Source organism: Barbus barbus (assembly GCF_936440315.1).
Source record: "Barbus barbus genome assembly, chromosome: 42".
In the NCBI taxonomy this organism is placed as follows: domain Eukaryota; kingdom Metazoa; phylum Chordata; class Actinopteri; order Cypriniformes; family Cyprinidae; genus Barbus; species Barbus barbus.
Window position 1 is genome coordinate 22,546,595 of NC_136720.1, and position 19,245 is coordinate 22,565,839.

Below are 19,245 nucleotides of genomic sequence, written 5' to 3' on the forward strand. Positions count from 1 at the left end.
AAGTATTAACTAGTAATAATGATGATGATGATGATGATGAATATATAAAGTGGTTTTTAGCTCTTCGCTGATTCAGGACCCACCCACTCCAGCTCGGAACCAATCAAATCGTTTAGCGTCTCATCATTATCCGGCGAGTATTCTCCAGTTCATCACGTCATCACCATCGTCCCGCCCCTTCAATCATAGTCAAGATTTATGTTTTTGTTTGTGATTGTATTTGGAATAGTACAAGTATTAACTAGTAATAATGATGATGATGATGATGAATATATAAAGTGGTTTTTAGCTCTTCGCTGATTCAGGACCCACCCACTCCAGCTCGGAACCAATCAAATCGTTTAGCGTCTCATCATTATCCCGCGAGTATTCTCCAGTTCATCTCGTGCGACCTCGTGCATCGTCGAAGCTGTCAATCAGCACAACACAAGCAGGTATTTAGACAAAAATATGAACAAATAAATAAATATTGTAAATGCAAGTGCTAATAGGATTTCTAATGCGTGTCAATGCTGTCAGCATCAAACGTTATTATTCTCTTAAGTGAGCGTGCACTTGTAGGCCCACAGTGTTGCCACGCGGTGTCTGTTTAAAATCATTTTCATTAAATGTATTAGAATAAAATTAGTGTAAGGGTCATCTGTGCGCAAAGATTACGTTTTATTGATTCATCATATGTATTTGGTTACATTATGATGAGATCACATTACTTGTGCATGCCAGGCATTACGTGTCGATCACAGATATGTAGATTTTACAGGTCTGCACAGTCATCAAGTTTTGTTACAGCGTTTATTTTGGCCAACTCTTGATGATAATGAAGATAAATTAGTCTTTAATAAGTATGTAGTTTTTGAGAGGTACCCACCTCTGAAAAACTATACTTATTAATTATTAATTTATCTTTAATTTGCCTAAACCTTTACATGTGATGTCTGTCTTGCCTAATTCATTCATTTTGTGTTGTTTTTGTATAGTCAAAATGCCAGGTTCAACTGTTCGCCAATGCCCCCACTGCCAGAACAAGATGAATTGCCGAAACCGGTGCTGTGTTAAGGTGATTGTGATTGTGTGTAACTAACACTGGTTCTTTATATGGTATTGCATTTATTTTAATACTCAATGTATTTCTGTTTCTCTTTTTGTAGTGTGGAAAATTGCTTGATTTTAAACATAGACAATCAGTACGATTGGCAAAGTTTCGTGCCCAAGCCCAACAGTGGGCAAAAACAACTATTAAGTCTCGGAATCAATCAAAAGTTCTTGACAATTTAAATGTCATGGTAAGCAAAATCCAGCATCCTAATCCCTCACACTTTGTTCTTTACAATAATTAAATTAATTAAATAAGAGGCAATACAATATAAAGATGTTTTACATGTAAATACATAAACATAATGCATTACTTAAACATGCGAAAATTGTAATTCTTGTAAACTGACCGTTCAAATAAAAAGTAAATTGATGTGCCAGATTTAAATGGGCAGAACTCTTCTAAATAAAAGAGCTATTTAGCATTTGGTAAAGTGACACATAACTGCAAAAAAACAAAAACATGTTGGTTTGGAGTGACATGAGGTTAAACAGATTTTTTTAACAGTTTGTTTTCAGAATTATTACAAACCATTTAAAAAATCTGTAATGTTTGTCATTCTTATATTTTAGATGGAAAAGCTTAAAGCTCTTGGATATGTCCCTCTTCTTTTCCTGGGGAAATGTTCTAAGGCCCAAAAGTGGACAGCAGAGGTCCAATGCCCCCTTGAGTTCCCACCTGAGGGACATGGTGTGATGGAAAAAATGCTCATAATTTTTGAGCATATTTTACAGGGTAAGACATATTGGCAAGCACCAATAATTAAATGTGTGAAAATATTTTAATGTGTAAAATAAGTTATGTAGCTATAAAGTTGCTATATTAAACTGCGCTTTCTTTTAGAGTTTTTTATTTAATGTATTTTAACATGACTTTTTTTAAGGTTTAAGTCCAGAAAAAGAACAAGAGGTCACAGAAGGTAATGAGGCAGAAAGTCAGGACATGACAGAAACTGTTGAAGAAGAAGAGTACATTATCTCAGAGAACAATGTAGAAGTGGAAAGACTGGAGGATGAAGAGCAGATAAAAGAACAACAGATAGAAAGTAGAAAGGAAGAACCAGAGAGACCTGTTCAGGAAGAGAGAGACAAAAGTCCAGAAAAAGAACAAGAGTTCATCAAAAGTGATGAGAAAGTAAGTCAGGACTTGAAAGAGACTGTAGAAGATGAAGAGAACATTGTAGTGGAGGACAATATAGAAGTGAGAAGACTGGAAAATGAAGAGCAGATCGAAGAACAACAAATAGAAAGTAGGGAGGAAGAACCAGAGAGGCCTGTTGAGGAAGAGAGAGACAAAGTGACAAAAAAGACTGAACAGGCAAAGAGGGTGAAGAAACGGGCAGAGAAAAGAAAGTTTAATGCACTTGAGATGGAGGAAATGGAAGAGAGAAGAGAGATGGAGGGAGTCGTATTAAAGGCAGATTGGTGAGTAGAAGAAATTGAGGTGAAGCAAAGACTCTAGATATAGGAAAATGCTGCACTCCTATTACTTATGAATGGGAGAAAGTGTAACGCTCAATATGGAGAATTAACCCCAGCTGCCATTAGAAGCTCCGTTTCTATAGAAATAGACAGTATTCTGAGACGTGCATGTATGACTGTGCATGCACATTGGCTGGTTTAGTCTGAAAAGTAAGCTTTTTTTAAACTCTATTTGAACGTTATAAGACAGATGTAAGAGATGTCATTGGTGATTTCAAACATGAAATTTAATCGTAAGCTTAGTGAACAGTTTCCCCATTCAAAGAGATAGGATCTGCACTTACTGGAGACGCCCAAGAGGTGTATCAAAGATGACTGCTGAGTGAAATGACTTGTCTTAAAGGGAATTTGGGTAAAGCCAGTGCAATGAACAAGGAACAATGTGAAATCAGGCTCAATGAAAACTGTTCTTTGACATGCACTTGAACTAATGCTAATTTTTTTTTTTCTTCACAGCAAATCACCTGTCAACATGGCAGCAAAAAGAAAGCGTCAAAAAAAGATAGACACAGGCATAGAAGGTTATACAATACAGTTTTGCTCTGTGGTCTCAAACTCAGTTGCTGGAGGTCCACAGCCCTGCACAGTTTAGCTCCAACCAACTCCAGCTAACTCCTGCTTGGAAGCTTCTAGGGGTGCTTCTCATAATACTCAAATTCATGCTTCCTCATTTCCTTGCTTTCCTGTCCTCAATCCTGTGACCCGGAAACCGATCAAACTCAGCCACCTTGAAGGACATCTGAATTCTCTACTAATTCAGGGGTCACCATACTTGGTCCTGGAGGGCTGGTGTCCTGCAGAGTTTAGCTCCAATCCTAAGTAAACACACCTGAAGCAGCTAATCAAGGTCTTGCTAAGTATACTTGAAAATTCCAGGCAGGTGTGTTGAGGCAAGTTGAGTTAAACTCTGCAGGACACCGCCCCTCCAGGATCAAGTTTGTTGACCCCTGCTCTAATTGCACCTGAGGAGGCAAGGAACGAGGAATGAGGAAGCTTCCAGAGGAGCTATGAGCAAGAAAACAGGTGTATCCTATACGGAAGTTCTCCTCGACAAACCTGACGGACATATAATTTCTCCTCCACCTTCACATCTGTCATAATAATTTATATTTTACCTTTGCAGTTTTAATAAATCATACATGTCATATATTTTAATGGGGCATCTTGTTTTTATTGATATTTAATATGAATGTCTTAAACTTTAACAACATAAGGGCAGATCCCTTTGAAGTGATGCTTGAGTGATCAAGAATATTCCAAACTACAAATATTCTTTCATCCTCATTTTCTTTCTACACATCCTTACCTCATATTCTGGGGGGAGTGAGCTAAGACACAAGGAAAGGAAACAAGGATGCGCAAATAGGAAATGCGCCCTAATAATCTTGAAGACGTTGATTAGCTGGATCAGGTGTGTTTAAGTAGGACTGGAGCAAAACTAGAACTGTGGCCCTCCAAGAACTGAGTTTGAGACCAGTTTAGCTCTTTAGCATTGTTAAACTATTACAGGTTATCTATTTGGAAAGTTTTCACAATATTGATATTTATATTTGTTGTTTCAGTGCTGTTTAGATTTTGAAATGTTTCATATTTGTTTTGCATTTAAACTTTTATACGTTCTCCGTTCAAGTTAAGTAATTAATTCACTTCTAACCAAATTTTACATTTATACAGAATGTCCTTTCCATGCATCTCTGGACACATTTCCTGTGGAATTTGTTTCTAGGTGGCGTCTCAGAAAGGTTGGCATTAATCTGTATCTACAGTCTGTTAATGTTATGTTTAATAATACCGGTGACCTTTTCCTCTACAATAAATTAATGTAATACATTTATCAATGTAAATAATTGTTTTTTGCTCCAAAACGGATGGATGAGTATCCAAAAATTTGTCTCTGTTGTAATTTTAAAAACCCCACATTAAATATGGTATTTTTTTGGCAAATGTACATCTGGAATTCTTAGTCGCTTATTGAACCTCTTGCATGCAAGATATTGGACTCATTTCAGTACGAGTAAAGGCAGTGCAAAAGAGCATAAGGTAGAAGAGAAGCACACACAGTACACAATCAATAAATAAACAACATGAAGAATTGTAAATGTATGTTACTGTAAAGATTAGGAGTAAAACAATTTTTACAGTAGTGTACTATGAATATAACAAATAATCTATATAACATTTAAAGTACAGGTGTATATTTCCATTGCTTATGAATATGGTAACAGCAGTTCTTCAGTGGTAAGAATCCTGTCGCTACCCTGTCTCTATTTTTGAGCTGTGATGTGGCTGTACCACAGTAACGTAACGTAATGATGGAAATGTAATGATGATTTTTGTAATTGGCTGTTTTTCTCACCTAATTCATAGGGACGTAAAGAGGTCTTGGTGCATTGGTTGCCATGTCCATCCTGGTAAGAATAAGTAAACCTACATGCCAACTTAATTAACTACTGTAATGTTCTCACAAATTGGTTGTTGTTTTTACTTCTTTTTTTTCAGTGAGAAGACATGGCCACCCACCTGGGAGCCTGAGGATAATGTTCAAATTACCCTCAGTCAGTGTTAATTACATTACCGGTACATAATGACAGTTTGTTTGTCCATTTGAGTTCAAAGTTTCTGTTGTAGTGGACAAATAAAGGTTTGTGTTTTCACTATGTGCAACTTGGTCTTCTATTTATATCTTTTGAAACTTCAAAAACACATTTTTTTAATATCTGAAATATCCAGGATCCCAGCTACAGGCCAAAGGTAGAGAATCACCCCGAACAGATGACCGGTCTTTTACAAAGATGACACCCACAATATAGCCAATAGTTCCTGATTAACCATAGCTGCCTATTCTTGAAGTGTGGAAAACACTGGTGCACACAGAGGGACCCCCCAGCAACACTAGGAAAACAATCAAGAAGGGCTCAAGGAAATAAAAAAAGTGATTTGTTGTATTACATTGTCATTTTTTAATACTATAAGCCTATTGTGTATGTGTACAGTCTAATATACACAATGAAATAATAACTAACCTTAGTCCTTGTCAGTTTAGTAAATATATAGATATGAACAACCATATTCTCACTAGAGTAGATGCACAAGGTATGTTGTCTTTTTCCCCAAGGGATGATAATGCTCTAATTAAAATCATGCACTGCATTTGCATCTCTTTTGCTGCTTTCTTTTTTATTTGCTTTAGAACAAGAGAACAGGACAAAGTAGGACATACAGAGAAACAGCACAACATAGGAGAAAACAGTGCTGTAAATAGAAAGAAAATTTGACAAACAAGCTAAGCCAAAACAAGAGCGCAAACAATTAAATTAAATTTACATGTAACTATGTGCAGTGTTGGTGTGAGATTATGAATATGAGTTGTACACCTCTCTATATATAGTTTTTTTCCTCCTTTCATTAAGGACAGAGGGACGAGGGAAAATAATTCAAATAATAGTATAATTCAGTAAATAATTAGATTATAAAGCAGAAGAGAGGAAAGAAAGAAATAAATTTGGTGGTTGAGTGTGCTAAAGTTGAGGTGGTACAGACTGGTCCGTCCACTGTTCCCGAGGCATCAGAGTGGAGCAGTGAGGCATAGCAAGGTATTAAGGTATGTTGTATAAGAACATAGACAATGATTGCTCCAAATGGGCCCAGTGAATTGAATCTAGAAAAAGTGACATACAACTAACTGTATTTACAGTCATTTACAACATAATTGTATAATATATTTAGGACAGTAAATTCCATATTAAAAATGCAAAATATTTACCCTGTATAGTCAAACAATGCTTTTAATAATACAAAACATAAACAATCAACTAATAGTGCCTGCACATTGCCTCTGAACAAATCAAATGGGGTGAGAAAAAGTTCTAAGGAGGAAATAACTGTTAGTCAATTTTATGGTAATATAATGAAAGCAGATGATAATGAAAAATAAGGTTTTGATGACAGAACTTACACTACACAAGACCTTGCAATGCAGATGGGTGAAGAAGTAGGGTTTGTGGTGGGAGCATCAGAGGTAGTGGGCAACAAAATGAGTGTCTCAGTGTTTGAAGGCAACTGAAGTTCAAAAGATAATTTTGTATTAGGAAGATCATAACATTTAAGAAAAATGAAGGGAACTCAAAAACAATGTTACTGTAATGATTTATTTGTTTACCAGTCTAAAACGACGAGTCTTCAGTCTCAGTTTATATCAAAGACACTCTAGATCCTTCAGAGTATCATGAAAACCATTCCAAAGTTTGTAGGAAAATCTAAGGAGAAGACTCTAAGACTCAAAAGTCAAATTTATTAATAATTTCTAGAGGATTCAAGATAACTCTGCAATGGAAGAGAATGGCTTTGATAAAAGAGGAGCCTCATCATCTTTATCCAGTGTGGGGCCCTGCTTGTCCTCAAATGTTTTCTCATTCTTCAGGTCAAAAGGAACAAGTGTCATTGTATTTTATAATTTAATAATCACCACAATATAAATAAGTAATGATTCAAATAAACACAACTGGTCTTTACAGGCTGATTTTGTACTAATTTAGTAATAATTTTAATGAAGCATTGATTGAGTAATTTATAGCATACAACATTATTTGCTTACTGATATGCTTACTTGAACTGATTAGGTTTATGTATTTATAAACATTGATGAAATAGGCCACTTTCCGGGTACATTTTGACATTTTCCTGGTTACTTACGTTAGGACAGCTCTAACCCTAACCCTAACCCAAGACATTTAATGAAATGCTAATTCAAGATTCTTGATTGTGGCACAAGATGTATATGTAAACTATATATGTAGAGATTTGTACTATTACCTAAAATGCAATTGTTGTACATATTTTTTATGGATTATGTAATCAGATTTCCAGAAATTATGCAGGCCTACTTGTAATTAGATTATATTACATTTTAAAATTACTTTTTAAAAGCATAGTTTTTAAATTATCCATACTTTTTGTATTTTAAATATATATATATATATATATATATATATAATTTATTTATTTTTCTGAAAAAGCCTACATTCTGATTGTTCTATTTACATTCTGAGGCCTACTCTTTGTGGAATAGCACTCACAGACTAGCCACTAGTCATGTGTCTATCACTGAAAACTAAGCAAAACACAGTATTTGATCACTGAATTTACAGAAAACATTTTACTTTTAACAAGTGTTTTCTCAACATTGCATATCTAATTAACTCCTGATAGAAACATTATTATATGAATATCATTCAGTGGGTTATTTAACCATGTATAACTCTCTTTGGAAAGCTTTTTGTCTTTTAAACACATTAAAATGTACAAATTCATGTGATTTAATATTTACATGTAATGCAGGGATTCTCTAAAATGTTTGACAGTTGAAGCTCTTTAACCTAACAAATTAGCTTGAAGCTCTAAGATTTTTAGTTAATAAATTATATCAATGATAAAAATAAGTCAATAAGTTTTATACTCTAATGTCTATCAAATGGTCACATGACAAAGATAAACAAATCATATTTTTGAAATACTTTTTAATGTCGTCTTTTAAATCATTTAATTTTAATTTAATTTATAGCTTTTTAACACCATCTGGGAAAACCTGACATAATGTAACATTTAATGCACTTAATGTTGTTAAAGAATGGAATACATTTTCTTATATACTGCAGAATTATCATGCAAGACCTGCCTGAACAGAGATTAAATCAAGGAGATAAAAAGACAAGACTGTTTTTGTAGATCACTATACAAGCATTTTATTTTTCTTACAGTAGGGAAAAACATGTATTATGTAGAAACTTTATCAACAGTATATGTAAACGCATCCTCCATCAATGTAAGATGTAGGTACACACTGCAAAACATTATCCCCTCCCCCTCCACCATCATATACACTACTACACACTGCATGGTCCCATGAGAGCTAAGAAAGACTGAAATAACAGAAAAGAGATAATAGGGACCGAGGTTGTATGATTGTTCTTCAGTAGTCTACATGGTCAGGTTTAGTCTTCATCACTTTGGGTTTCATCAGAACTATAGTTTGCATCCTCAGTTTCTTCATCGGACATGTTTTCAAATAGAATGCTGTCTGATGCCTGTCCCAGAACACATTGTCTGTATAACATCCTAGCGTTATTTTGTAGAAACTGAAGATCTTCCAATTTTCTCTTGAGAAGGCACAGTAGTCCGTTGGAGCTCCCCTCTGATAGCTCGAAGTCACTGTCTACATAAAAAAGAAATGAAAACATAAATAAAATTATTCCTAAATTTTAATTCCATCAGTGCATTGGTTATTGAATTTTGTTATGGCTACTCACTGTTATTTTGTATTTTAACAGAGAGATCCCTCAGGGAACATTCAGCTTCCTTCAGTGATTGCCAGTGTTGCTTGACCTCCATCACAATGATCTGCTCCTCCTCCTTCAGTCGGGAAAGCAACATGAACCGGTCAAAGAAAATCTTCTTAGTTGAGAGGCTGCTGTTACCTGCAATTAATTAAGGTTTAAAATGACCACCTTTAAGCCTTTAACTGTCACTCCCATTTTTGAACAGACGTGGAAGTGCACTATCCAAACTTACATTTTTATCAAATTAATGAATGAAAACATTTTGTAATATGATTTTAATGCACCAGTTCCATGGTATTACGATGTCTGATTTGAAAAGGAGGAATTTTGAGATTTTAAGCTTTCAATTGATATGTAATTTATGATGATTTCTAAAGCATGACAGGGAAAAAGGCAACAAAGAAAGACTTTTTGTGACAAAGGTCAGAACTCCTGTTATTATGTAGATATTTAAGGTCCACTCTAGCCATAAAATACTTTTCCTACATAATTTGTAACGTGTAAAACATTTATTAAGGAGTCTTAGACCTTTCCAATGATATATAGTTAGTCATGATTAGATTAGGATTTATTTGCATTATAGTGAAGTAAACTTCACTATAACTTCACTGAGGGGACGGGTGACAGTTAAGAGGTTAACACTGAGAACTGTATTAACATCAAACAATGTTTATCAAATACACTGTGTATTTTCTAGGTTAATTACTAGTGTCCGGGCATTCCCATGGCCATTGGAAATGATCCGCTGCGAGGAGTTCGTCCACAGAAGGAAGCTGGTGGACTGACTGTTCATTAAATTCTTTAATGGCAGCTGCCAAGGTTGACTTATCTTCATGAATTCTTCTTCTTATTCGGTGCCTTCTTTTGTTGCTATCTAATAAATCAACAACATACATTATTATTACAGCACTCAAGTTCATTCCTTAGCTATGTGAATTACATTTTTATCATCATAATAACTGACCTGTCCGATGGTACAGATTGCTTTTTCTCAGCTTTATGCTGATATAAAGGCCTCGAATTCTGCCCTCAAGTCCAGCGTCATCCTTCGCTCTTGATACTACATGTCAAACATGTAGTCGAAATTAGACTTTGCAAATTAGATATCTTGTGCAAAACATTTATAATGGAAAATAAATTACGTTAAAAATTCAAACAGGCCCTTCAACATGTGTTACCTGCGGCCCACTGCTGGACATCACTGACCCACTGCTGAATGTTTTCGTCGCTGACATTAAGCTCAGCCTGCAGACTTGCAAATCTGTCTCTTTCCACTTTCAGCCTTTCGGTTGTCTAAATACATATCAAAACACTATAAATTAAGTTGATAAATGTTTATAGCATAACAAGTATGCAATAGTAATAATTGCTAAATAATTGTAAATATACTTTTTATATAATAAAAAAAAAAAAAAAAAAAAAAAAAAAAATCACATTTGCATCAGTAAAATACCTTAACGTATCTTTGCGACAAACTTTTAGCCAGATTTTCAGATTTGCGTTTGTTCCATGCAGAAGCAAGAACTGTGAGCATGTCTGAGCGTGCTATTATTAGACAAGTGGTCAAAGTAAAAATATTGTTAGTCATGATTAAATTATACTTAGAAATAACATGTTAAAAGTAGTATAAGTAGTAAAGAAAGATCTTCACCAGCTTTGGACATATATTTAGTGCAGACTGCTGCTCTCGACAAGAAGGAGTTGACCTGCTCCACCTCTTCTCCAATTGTAAGACCAGCTCCCTCTTGATTTCTTCCGGACCATTTTATCTACCAAAAAAAATAAAAGCTGTTGAAATAAAAGCGAATGTCCATACCCCAAAAATATGTAATAACAGAATCTTACCTCGCAACTCCACTCATGTGCTTTGGCATGCATAACTGATAATAGTGGGCGCATATTTAATAAAGGGCTTAGCTCCGGACAGTGTCCCACCACTCTCTTTAAGTATGGCCAGTACTTGCAGGCAACATCTGAACAGAAAAATGCCACATTTTCCTTCGAGAGGGTGTTTTGAAGGAACAAGGGATAAGCAAAAATTTCCCCTCTAAACATATTTAGGGCTTTTAACAGTCCTCCATGTCGGCAAACAGCCACCTCAAGGCCTTCCTCATCAATCTTTGAGGCTGACTTTTTCGCTGACTCCTTTGCTGCTGTCCATTGAGAGGAGCCACAAACCCCTTTACCTGTGCCCTATGATATTACATTAAAATTAGTATTAATATTTCAATAATGGCAGGTGGACTTGAATATGCAATATTATAAAATATAAATAAAAACATAAAATTATAAAATAAGTTAAGGGTTATTACATGCTTGGTCTTTTCATGAACATATTCCACAAAGGAGGAAACATCATCAGCTTTCATTATAAATATGCCATCAAAGTAGCCCTTCTCTGTCCTTGATTTTATAGAGAAAGAAAAACATGATATAGGCAGTTAAGAAGTATAAATAAAATAAAACACAATAAAATTTACAAAAAAATAAAAAATACATACCCATGTGCATTATGGAACCTGTATAGCTTCCTGTTACCATCCACTGAGACTGCATGCATGGATGGACTGCAAGCAGGACATTTAAATGGTTGGGCACCACAAAGCCTCTCAACCTCATGCTGGGCAAAGGTCCATTCCAGAAAGGCTTTCTGGAATGTGTCTCCACATATTTTACCATTCTGTTGAAATAACCAAACCAATCAATCACTTTAAGGAATAAATTGCATGTAAACAGTACATTGAATAAGAATATTTACCCTGCCATTGTACTCTGTTCTTCGGTCAAGCATTCCAAGAAATGCTTGACGTGAAAGACCTGGAGCAAATAGTTTTAAGTCCAGAAAAGACCTAAAAAGTTCAACCTCATATACAGTCTCAAAATGTATAGAGGCTGGCCAGTACCCAGACTTGAGGAGATTACGGAGTTCCACTGTCCATGTTTTCCCACAGCATGAGCACTCCAGAGATGGAAGAGTGAGATTGTACCGTCCTAATAAAAAATGATGTATCACAACAGCTTTCAACTTCTTAATAACAGATATTACATGCAAGCATCGAGTTTTCTTGTATTACTTCAAGTGTTCTTTTCATGAAGAGAAAGAAAACACATCTTACCATTAAAATTAATTAGAATAATGGGCTTGCCACTGGTCACTCTGCATGAACTTTCTGAACAGGCACAGATTTTATCTGGCAAAAGTAGTGGAAGATATCGGACTAAAAAAGTAAAAGCAAAACAATGATAAACAACTCCTCAGCAAAGAATTCATAAAAAAAGTCAAATGTAATATAATTTCACATATTATTAAAAAATACTTTATTATTTTTTTTCACTAATGAACAGCCATTTAAAATGTTCAGACGAATGATGGGACACATGGAAAGCATACCTTGTTCAGAGAACTCAAATGAATCAGAATGTCTCTTCACTGCAGTGGTTGGACACAATGGCTTAAAGAACCCATGGACCATAGACTCCCTGTTATGAAGAGGTAGGTGCTGATGGACATCTCCATCACACAGGGTGCATAGATACTGCCTGGGTAGACAGTCCCTGCACCGTACGATCGCCTCAGCAGTTAGACAGTGTTGGCAGATGCATTCCTGAACATATTCAGCCTCCAAAAGATTCATAACCAAGGACTGCCTTGCAATGTGCCATTTTTCATGGCTAAGGGATTGCCGCTTCTGCCAGGCTGTGGCCAAAGACACCTCTTCAGGCTGAACACAGTCGTCATTAAGGATATGCTCCAATTCTTCAATGAGTGTGACTTCATTGAAAGGGAAACAGTGTTATAGTCACAATACAATCCATTTTTATGGAGATATTGTACAATGATCATGCAATTATTTATGTTACAGCTGGCAGAATAAACTATTTTAAAACAGTTACCAGTTCCTGCTCGATAAACAAATTCCTCTTGGATAGGTTCACTGGTAGGAGCTTTAAACAAAATAAAATGTGAATACATAAATAATGCTTTAAGGTTCTTTATATCTAGTTCTGTAAGTAAATAAGTGCACTTGAAGATTAAAACAGACTGCACATAGCTAAACATTTTTTCAAATAGGGAGAAAAGACAAAATCACAACTGAAAATAACAATACATTTAAATGATAACTGTAAATTCACAACTGTCTCACCATGATTAGGGGCCGCTCTTTTCAGATTTGGTTTCATTGCAGTTTTTCTTCTGAGTGGCCTTACCACATTCCCATTTTTGTCCCTTTTCCTCCACTTTACAGTCGTGTGATGTGGCTTAGACCTTTTGGCTTGATTATTTTCCTCTTTCTAAATTGCAAATATATTTTACAGGTTTTTAAAGTAGTTTACACTTACATGAATAATATATTAGCCTATATAATTAATCATCTGTAGCTTTCTTTAAATTATTTGACAGAGAAAAATAAGTCAAAGTAAATTATTATTTAAGATACAATTTCTAAAATTACCGGCATATGATCAAGAAACACATCTCCAAGAAGATGTGCTGCTTCCAAAGAGCCTCTGGACATTCTGCTTGAACATGTAAAATAGGGAGGAAAAAAAAATAAATAATAATAATTAAAAAACAAGTTGTTCTAAGCCAGGGTTACAATGAGATTAATCTACATATCTGTGATCGACACGTAATGCCTGGCATGCACAAGTAATGTGATCTCATCATAATGTAACCAAATACATATGATGAATCAATAAAAAGTAATCTTTGCGCACAGATGACCCTTACACTAATTTTATTCTAATACATTTAATGAAAATGATTTTAAACAGACACCGCGTGGCAACACTGTGGGCCTACAAGTGCACGCTCACTTAAGAGAATAATAACGTTTGATGCTGACAGCATTGACACGCATTAGAAATCCTATTAGCACTTGCATTTACAATATTTATTTATTTGTTCATATTTTTGTCTAAATACCTGCTTGTGTTGTGCTGATTGACAGCTTCGACGATGCACGAGGTCGCACGAGATGAACTGGAGAATACTCGCGGGATAATGATGAGACGCTAAACGATTTGATTGGTTCCGAGCTGGAGTGGGTGGGTCCTGAATCAGCGAAGAGCTAAAAACCACTTTATATATTCATCATCATCATCATCATTATTACTAGTTAATACTTGTACTATTCCAAATACAATCACAAACAAAAACATAAATCTTGACTATGATTGAAGGGGCGGGACGATGGTGATGACGTGATGAACTGGAGAATACTCGCCGGATAATGATGAGACGCTAAACGATTTGATTGGTTCCGAGCTGGAGTGGGTGGGTCCTGAATCAGCGAAGAGCTAAAAACCACTTTATATATTCATCATCATCATCATTATTACTAGTTAATACTTGTACTATTCCAAATACAATCACAAACAAAAACATAAATCTTGACTATGATTGAAGGGGCGGGACGATGGTGATGACGTGATGAACTGGAGAATACTCGCCGGATAATGATGAGACGCTAAACGATTTGATTGGTTCCGTGCTGGAGTGGGTGGGTCCTGAATCAGCGAAGAGCTAAAAACCACTTTATATATTCATCATCATCATCATCATTATTACTAGTTAATACTTGTACTATTCCAAATACAATCACAAACAAAAACATAAATCTTGACTATGATTGAAGGGGCGGGACGATGGTGATGACGTGATGAACTGGAGAATACTCGCCGGATAATGATGAGACGCTAAACGATTTGATTGGTTCCGAGCTGGAGTGGGTGGGTCCTGAATCAGCGAAGAGCTAAAAACCACTTTATATATTCATCATCATCATCATCATCATTATTACTAGTTAATACTTGTACTATTCCAAATACAATCACAAACAAAAACATAAATCTTGACTATGATTGAAGGGGCGGGACGATGGTGATGACGTTGACAATAATACATTCACTGCGTACAATGCTTACGCGTTTTCCAGCAATGGAAGCGTAACGGGAGGGCTTTGCGTGCAGTGTGAACGAAAAATGTGACTTTGGCGTGTAAATACTACGCCGAATGAAAATGCAAACTCGTTGTATAGATACGCAGTAGTAAGAGACTGGGTTGTATAACCCCTTGCTTGCAAACCAATGTAACCTGCAGAAAAACATGATTTCTTCATCAAAAATCATGTAAAAAAAATCAATAAAGATAATTATAATAAAAAAAAAAAAACTGAAATATTTTCCCATTCTTTTCTTTTGTTAAACATACAGATTTTTATCTCTTAAATTTGGCTAGAGACAAGTAGTATGTTGTATTAAAAAATTGTCACAGTATAAAAGGTACAACAGAACCATTGTGTGTCTTAGCTTTCTATGTGTGTGTCTTTAGTGTTTCATTCAGTGGGTCACTCATAAGCCACATAACTCTTAAACATTTCTCACTATTAACTATAGTTGCTTATTAGAATGCAAATTACTAGCATGTTGGCTGTTTATTATTACTTATAAAGCGCATATTAATGTCTTATTCTGCATGACTGTATTTTAGATCCCTTAATCTTACCCCATACCTAAACTTAACAACTAAATTACTAACTAATAATAAGCAGCAAATTGGGAGTTTACTGAGGCAAAAATCATAGTTAATAGTTAGTTAATAGTGAGAATTGGTCCCCAAACTAAAGTGTGACCAAAACACTTCTCACCCCTTTTATATCTGCATTACCTGCAAAAAGGTGTGTGAATTTATGTTAAAAATAATGTAAAAAAAAACTATAATAATAATAATGAAAATATGCAGGCAGAACAATTGCAACTATTATACGTTTTAGACTCTCCAGCCGTATGTCAGTTTGCTCAATAGATGCATGAAAATGGGGGCATGCATTGTGTATAACACTCAGGCCAAATGTTGAAACCCTGCAGATCAATGCTCTCTCCATTCCCTTTGATGTGCTGGAAACAGCAACAATTAATTTTTTTCAATGGGAGAAAAATGGTTGTAAAGGCCATTTCTGAAGTGCACAGACATGGCAACGACCTTCAGATTTGTTTATTACACTTCAGCACTGAATGCCACTCGGACTGTCCATTTATGACAAAAAATCATTCAAGCTTACTAAAAAGAAGAAAAAGAGGAATAAGAAAAACAATAATATGGAACGTGTGGGAACATCCCAAAGTTTTTGCATGAATGCCATTGTGAAGTGAAAATCTTTATAATGTTGGAACTATAAGAACAAACGAACACAGAGATGTGGCAGCATTGTGCCGGCATCTGAAATCTCCCTTGTTACTCTTTTGTTTCATTATATTCCTTTGTGCCACCACAGTGAATGACTGGTGCTGATTATGCAAATGAGCCGGAGGAAAGGAGCATGGGTAATTATCACAGTTGTGGATAGGCTTTGGGGAAAAATGCTCCCTCTGCCATAGAGATGCTATAAGAAAAAAAATGCTCAGAGCTTTGCAACAGAAACAGCTTTGGAGTAGCTACCAGATGATGTATGTGGTCTTTCGATGTACTGTATTGGTAGATTTCCAGCCATATCCTCTCTAAGTCGTGGGGAAGTCGTGGCCTAATGGTTAGAGAGTTGGACTCGTGATCCAAAGGTTGCGGGTTCGAGTCTCCGGCCGGCAGGAATTGTAGGTGGGGGGAGTGAATGTCCAGCACTCTCTCCACCCTCAATACCACGACTGAGGTGCCCTTGAGCAAGGCACCGAACCCCCAACTGCTCCCCAGGCGCCGCAGCATAAATGGCTGCCCACTGCTCCGGGTGTGTGTTCACGGTGTGTGTGTGTTCACTGCTGTGTGTGTGCACGATGGATGGGTTAAATGCAGAGCACGAATTCCGAGTATGGGTCACCATACTTGGCTGAATGTCACTTCACTTCACTTCACTTCACTAATAAATAAAATCCATTCACTTGTTTGAAATAACATGTTGCCGTCTCTTTCCCCAGCCTGCATCTAATAAATGCTTTATTCATTAAAAAAGCTAAAGATATTTATTTATATAAATTCAGTAGTCAGTTAATGCGATTAGTTAATTATTATTAAAAAAGTATACACATGTATATATATATATATATACATACAGTCATGGCCAAAAATATCGGCACCCTTGATAAATATGATCAAAGAAGGCTGTGAAAATTAATCTGCATTGTTAATCCTTTTGATCTTATATTTTAAAAAATCACAAAAATCTAACCTTTCATTGGATAATAAGAATTTAAAATGGGGGAAAATATCATTATGAAATAAATGTTTTTCTCTAATACACATTGGCCATAATTAATGGCACCCTTTTATTCAATAGTTTTTTAAACCTCCATTTGCCAGTTTAACAGCTCTAAATCTTCTCCTATAATGCCTGATGAGGTTAGAGAACACCTGACAAGAGATCAGAGACCATTCCTTCATCCAGAATCACTCCAGATCCTTCAGATTCCCAGCTCCATGTTGGTGCTTCTTCTCTTCTACTCATTTTCTACAGGGTTCAGGTCAGAGGACTGGAATGGCCAGCAGAAGCTTGGTTTTGTGCTCAGTGACCCATTTATGTGTTGTTTTTGAGGTTTGTGTTTGTATTATTGTACGGTTGGAAGATCCAAACATGGCCCATTATAAGATTTCTAACAGAGTCAGTCACTTCTTGATTTTTTTATCTGGTGGTATTTGATAGAATTCATGATACCATGTGTCTAAACAAGATGTTGAGGACCTCCAGCAGAAATATAGGCCCACAACATCAAAAATACAGCAGTATATTTCAATGTACACATGGGGTACTTTTTATCCCTGTGTTCACCAAACCCACCTTGAGTGTTTGCTGCTAAAAAGCTCATTTTTTAGTTTCTTCTGACTATAGAAGCCAGTCCCATTTGAAGTTCCAGTCGTGTCTGACAACTGAATATACTGGAGATTGTTTTTGGATGAGCTAGGAGAATTCTTCTTGAAACCCTCCCAAACGACATGTGGTGATGTAGGGGCTGTTTGACAACTTTTTTAAAAAGGTTTTCTGCAGTGTTAATGTTGACAGCAAATTTTGATTTAGTTTAGTGATAGTCTTTTGACTAAAATGCCATTTAGTTTTAGTCATATTTTAGTCATCTGAATTGTTTTTAGTTTTAGTCTAGAGTTTAAATCTTATTATAGTCGCTAAAATCTAATGGGGTTAGTTACAGTGCATTTACTAAGCATTTCTCTAAAATTTCCAAACTCATTATATAGGTTTGATAGTTTTTTGTTTTTTTATCATGATAGACTGCAATTTAACTGTGGTGACACACAACATGCCTTTTGTTAAAATTAAATAAAACCACTTCTCATAAAGAACAAGAACATGGTCTTCTTTTTAATGAAATACCAGTGGTTTTATAGGCTAATTATTCTTTATAACAACTTGTTTACCACATTCTTCATTCTTTCAAGCAGACATATTTATTTCTATAAATAAATTTAGATTAATCTTTAGGGATACTAAAGGGATATTTCAGTCAAGAGCAGTGAGTGATTGTATGTCTTTCTTTTGTTGCTTGATTAACATGAATGACTCGGACAATAGCAACTAAATTAGGCTGCTATCCCTTTAAAACCAAATGCACGGTGACGGATGCAATGGATGCAATGTACTGATACACGTTCTCCTTACTGCTTACGTTCACAGCTGTGTTTATATGTATGCTTGTCAAAACGGACATTTCGACATCATTTTGTGTGTATTTCTCCATTCATGCGACGTGAAAGTGTACTCACGTGCTGTGAGATGCACTTTCTGTGTGTGTATGCTCCATTGTCTGCGCTCAGAAAACCGGACCAAATTGAGTTCTCTCTTGCGTCATCAGATTTATGCATATGTCGGCTTTCCTCTTACTCCCACATATTTACATTTTTGAACGTTTTATGGCTGTGCAGCAAGTGTATTTTAGCTTATGTCCCGTCGGTTCATATGTTCGCATCTAACCTTCAGATGCAGCAGATTCTAACATTTTCATCTCGTTTTTCGATATCGAATAGATTTACGTCATAATTTTTGTCATTCAAAAAGAGTTTTCGTTCGTTATCATTTCGTTGTAGTCAGTGAAAAAAATGTTGTTGACGAAAATTATGACAAATTATTCGTCAACGAAATTAACACTGGTTTTCTGACCCCAAGACTCAACTATCTCCATCTGTGGTCCTTGAAGAGTCTTTAGCCACTCACACTCTCCTTCTCACCGTGCATTAGGACGATATAGACACATGTCCTCTTCCAGGCACCTTCGTAACATTTTATGTTGATTGGAAATTCTTAATTATTGCCCTGATGGTGGAAATGGGAATTTTCACAGCTCTAGCTCTTTTCTTAAAGCCACTTCACTAATTTGTGAAGCTCAATTATCTTTTGCT

General features: G+C 35.7%; 2 protein-coding genes across 3 annotated transcripts; one reads left to right on the forward strand and one right to left on the reverse strand.

The window, feature by feature from the left end:
- Nucleotides 1-370: 370 nt before the first annotated feature.
- On the forward strand, nt 371-5,236 carry LOC306861211 (uncharacterized protein). The gene is made up of 9 exons (XM_079403358.1): nt 371-430; nt 978-1,057; nt 1,149-1,283; nt 1,666-1,828; nt 1,977-2,517; nt 3,031-3,095; nt 4,249-4,316; nt 4,942-4,985; nt 5,074-5,236. The coding sequence occupies exons 2-9, from the start codon at nt 983-985 to the stop codon at nt 5,138-5,140; spliced, it is 1,158 nt and encodes a 385-aa protein (XP_079259484.1). The 5' UTR covers nt 371-430; nt 978-982; the 3' UTR covers nt 5,141-5,236.
- A 3,057-nt stretch (nt 5,237-8,293) lies between these two features.
- Nucleotides 8,294-14,540, reverse strand: LOC306861146 (uncharacterized protein). 2 transcript variants are annotated; one of them, XM_079403252.1, is made up of 17 exons: nt 13,837-14,540; nt 13,364-13,427; nt 13,055-13,202; nt 12,804-12,854; nt 12,301-12,681; nt 12,026-12,127; nt 11,668-11,900; nt 11,411-11,589; nt 11,222-11,312; nt 10,755-11,102; nt 10,561-10,678; nt 10,363-10,454; nt 10,088-10,202; nt 9,874-9,969; nt 9,616-9,783; nt 8,880-9,047; nt 8,294-8,785 (listed from the first exon to the last, which is right to left on the reverse strand). In XM_079403252.1, exons 2-17 carry the CDS (start codon nt 13,424-13,426, stop codon nt 8,565-8,567), a joined length of 2,574 nt encoding a protein of 857 aa, XP_079259378.1. In that variant the 5' UTR covers nt 13,427; nt 13,837-14,540; the 3' UTR covers nt 8,294-8,564. The 2 variants fall into 2 exon arrangements, with proteins under 2 accessions (XP_079259378.1, XP_079259379.1); XM_079403253.1 differs by having other exon boundaries at nt 13,841-13,970.
- Nucleotides 14,541-19,245: the final 4,705 nt, after the last annotated feature.

Bases quoted from the DNA above. Each gene is read 5' to 3' on its own strand.
- LOC306861211 (XM_079403358.1), top strand. From the start codon at position 983: ATGCCAGGTTCAACTGTTCGCCAATGCCCCCACTGCCAGAACAAGATG. The intron at 1,829-1,976 runs GTAAGACATATT...ACTTTTTTTAAG, and splicing joins TTTTGAGCATATTTTACAGG to GTTTAAGTCCAGAAAAAGAA. The intron at 4,986-5,073 runs GTAAGAATAAGT...CTTTTTTTTCAG, and splicing joins TGGTTGCCATGTCCATCCTG to TGAGAAGACATGGCCACCCA.
- LOC306861146 (XM_079403252.1), bottom strand. From the start codon at position 13,426: ATGTCCAGAGGCTCTTTGGAAGCAGCACATCTTCTTGGAGATGTGTTT. The intron at 12,682-12,803 runs GTAACTGTTTTA...CTTTCAATGAAG, and splicing joins TGTTTATCGAGCAGGAACTG to TCACACTCATTGAAGAATTG. The intron at 12,128-12,300 runs GTATGCTTTCCA...TTACTTTTTTAG, and splicing joins ATTTGAGTTCTCTGAACAAG to TCCGATATCTTCCACTACTT.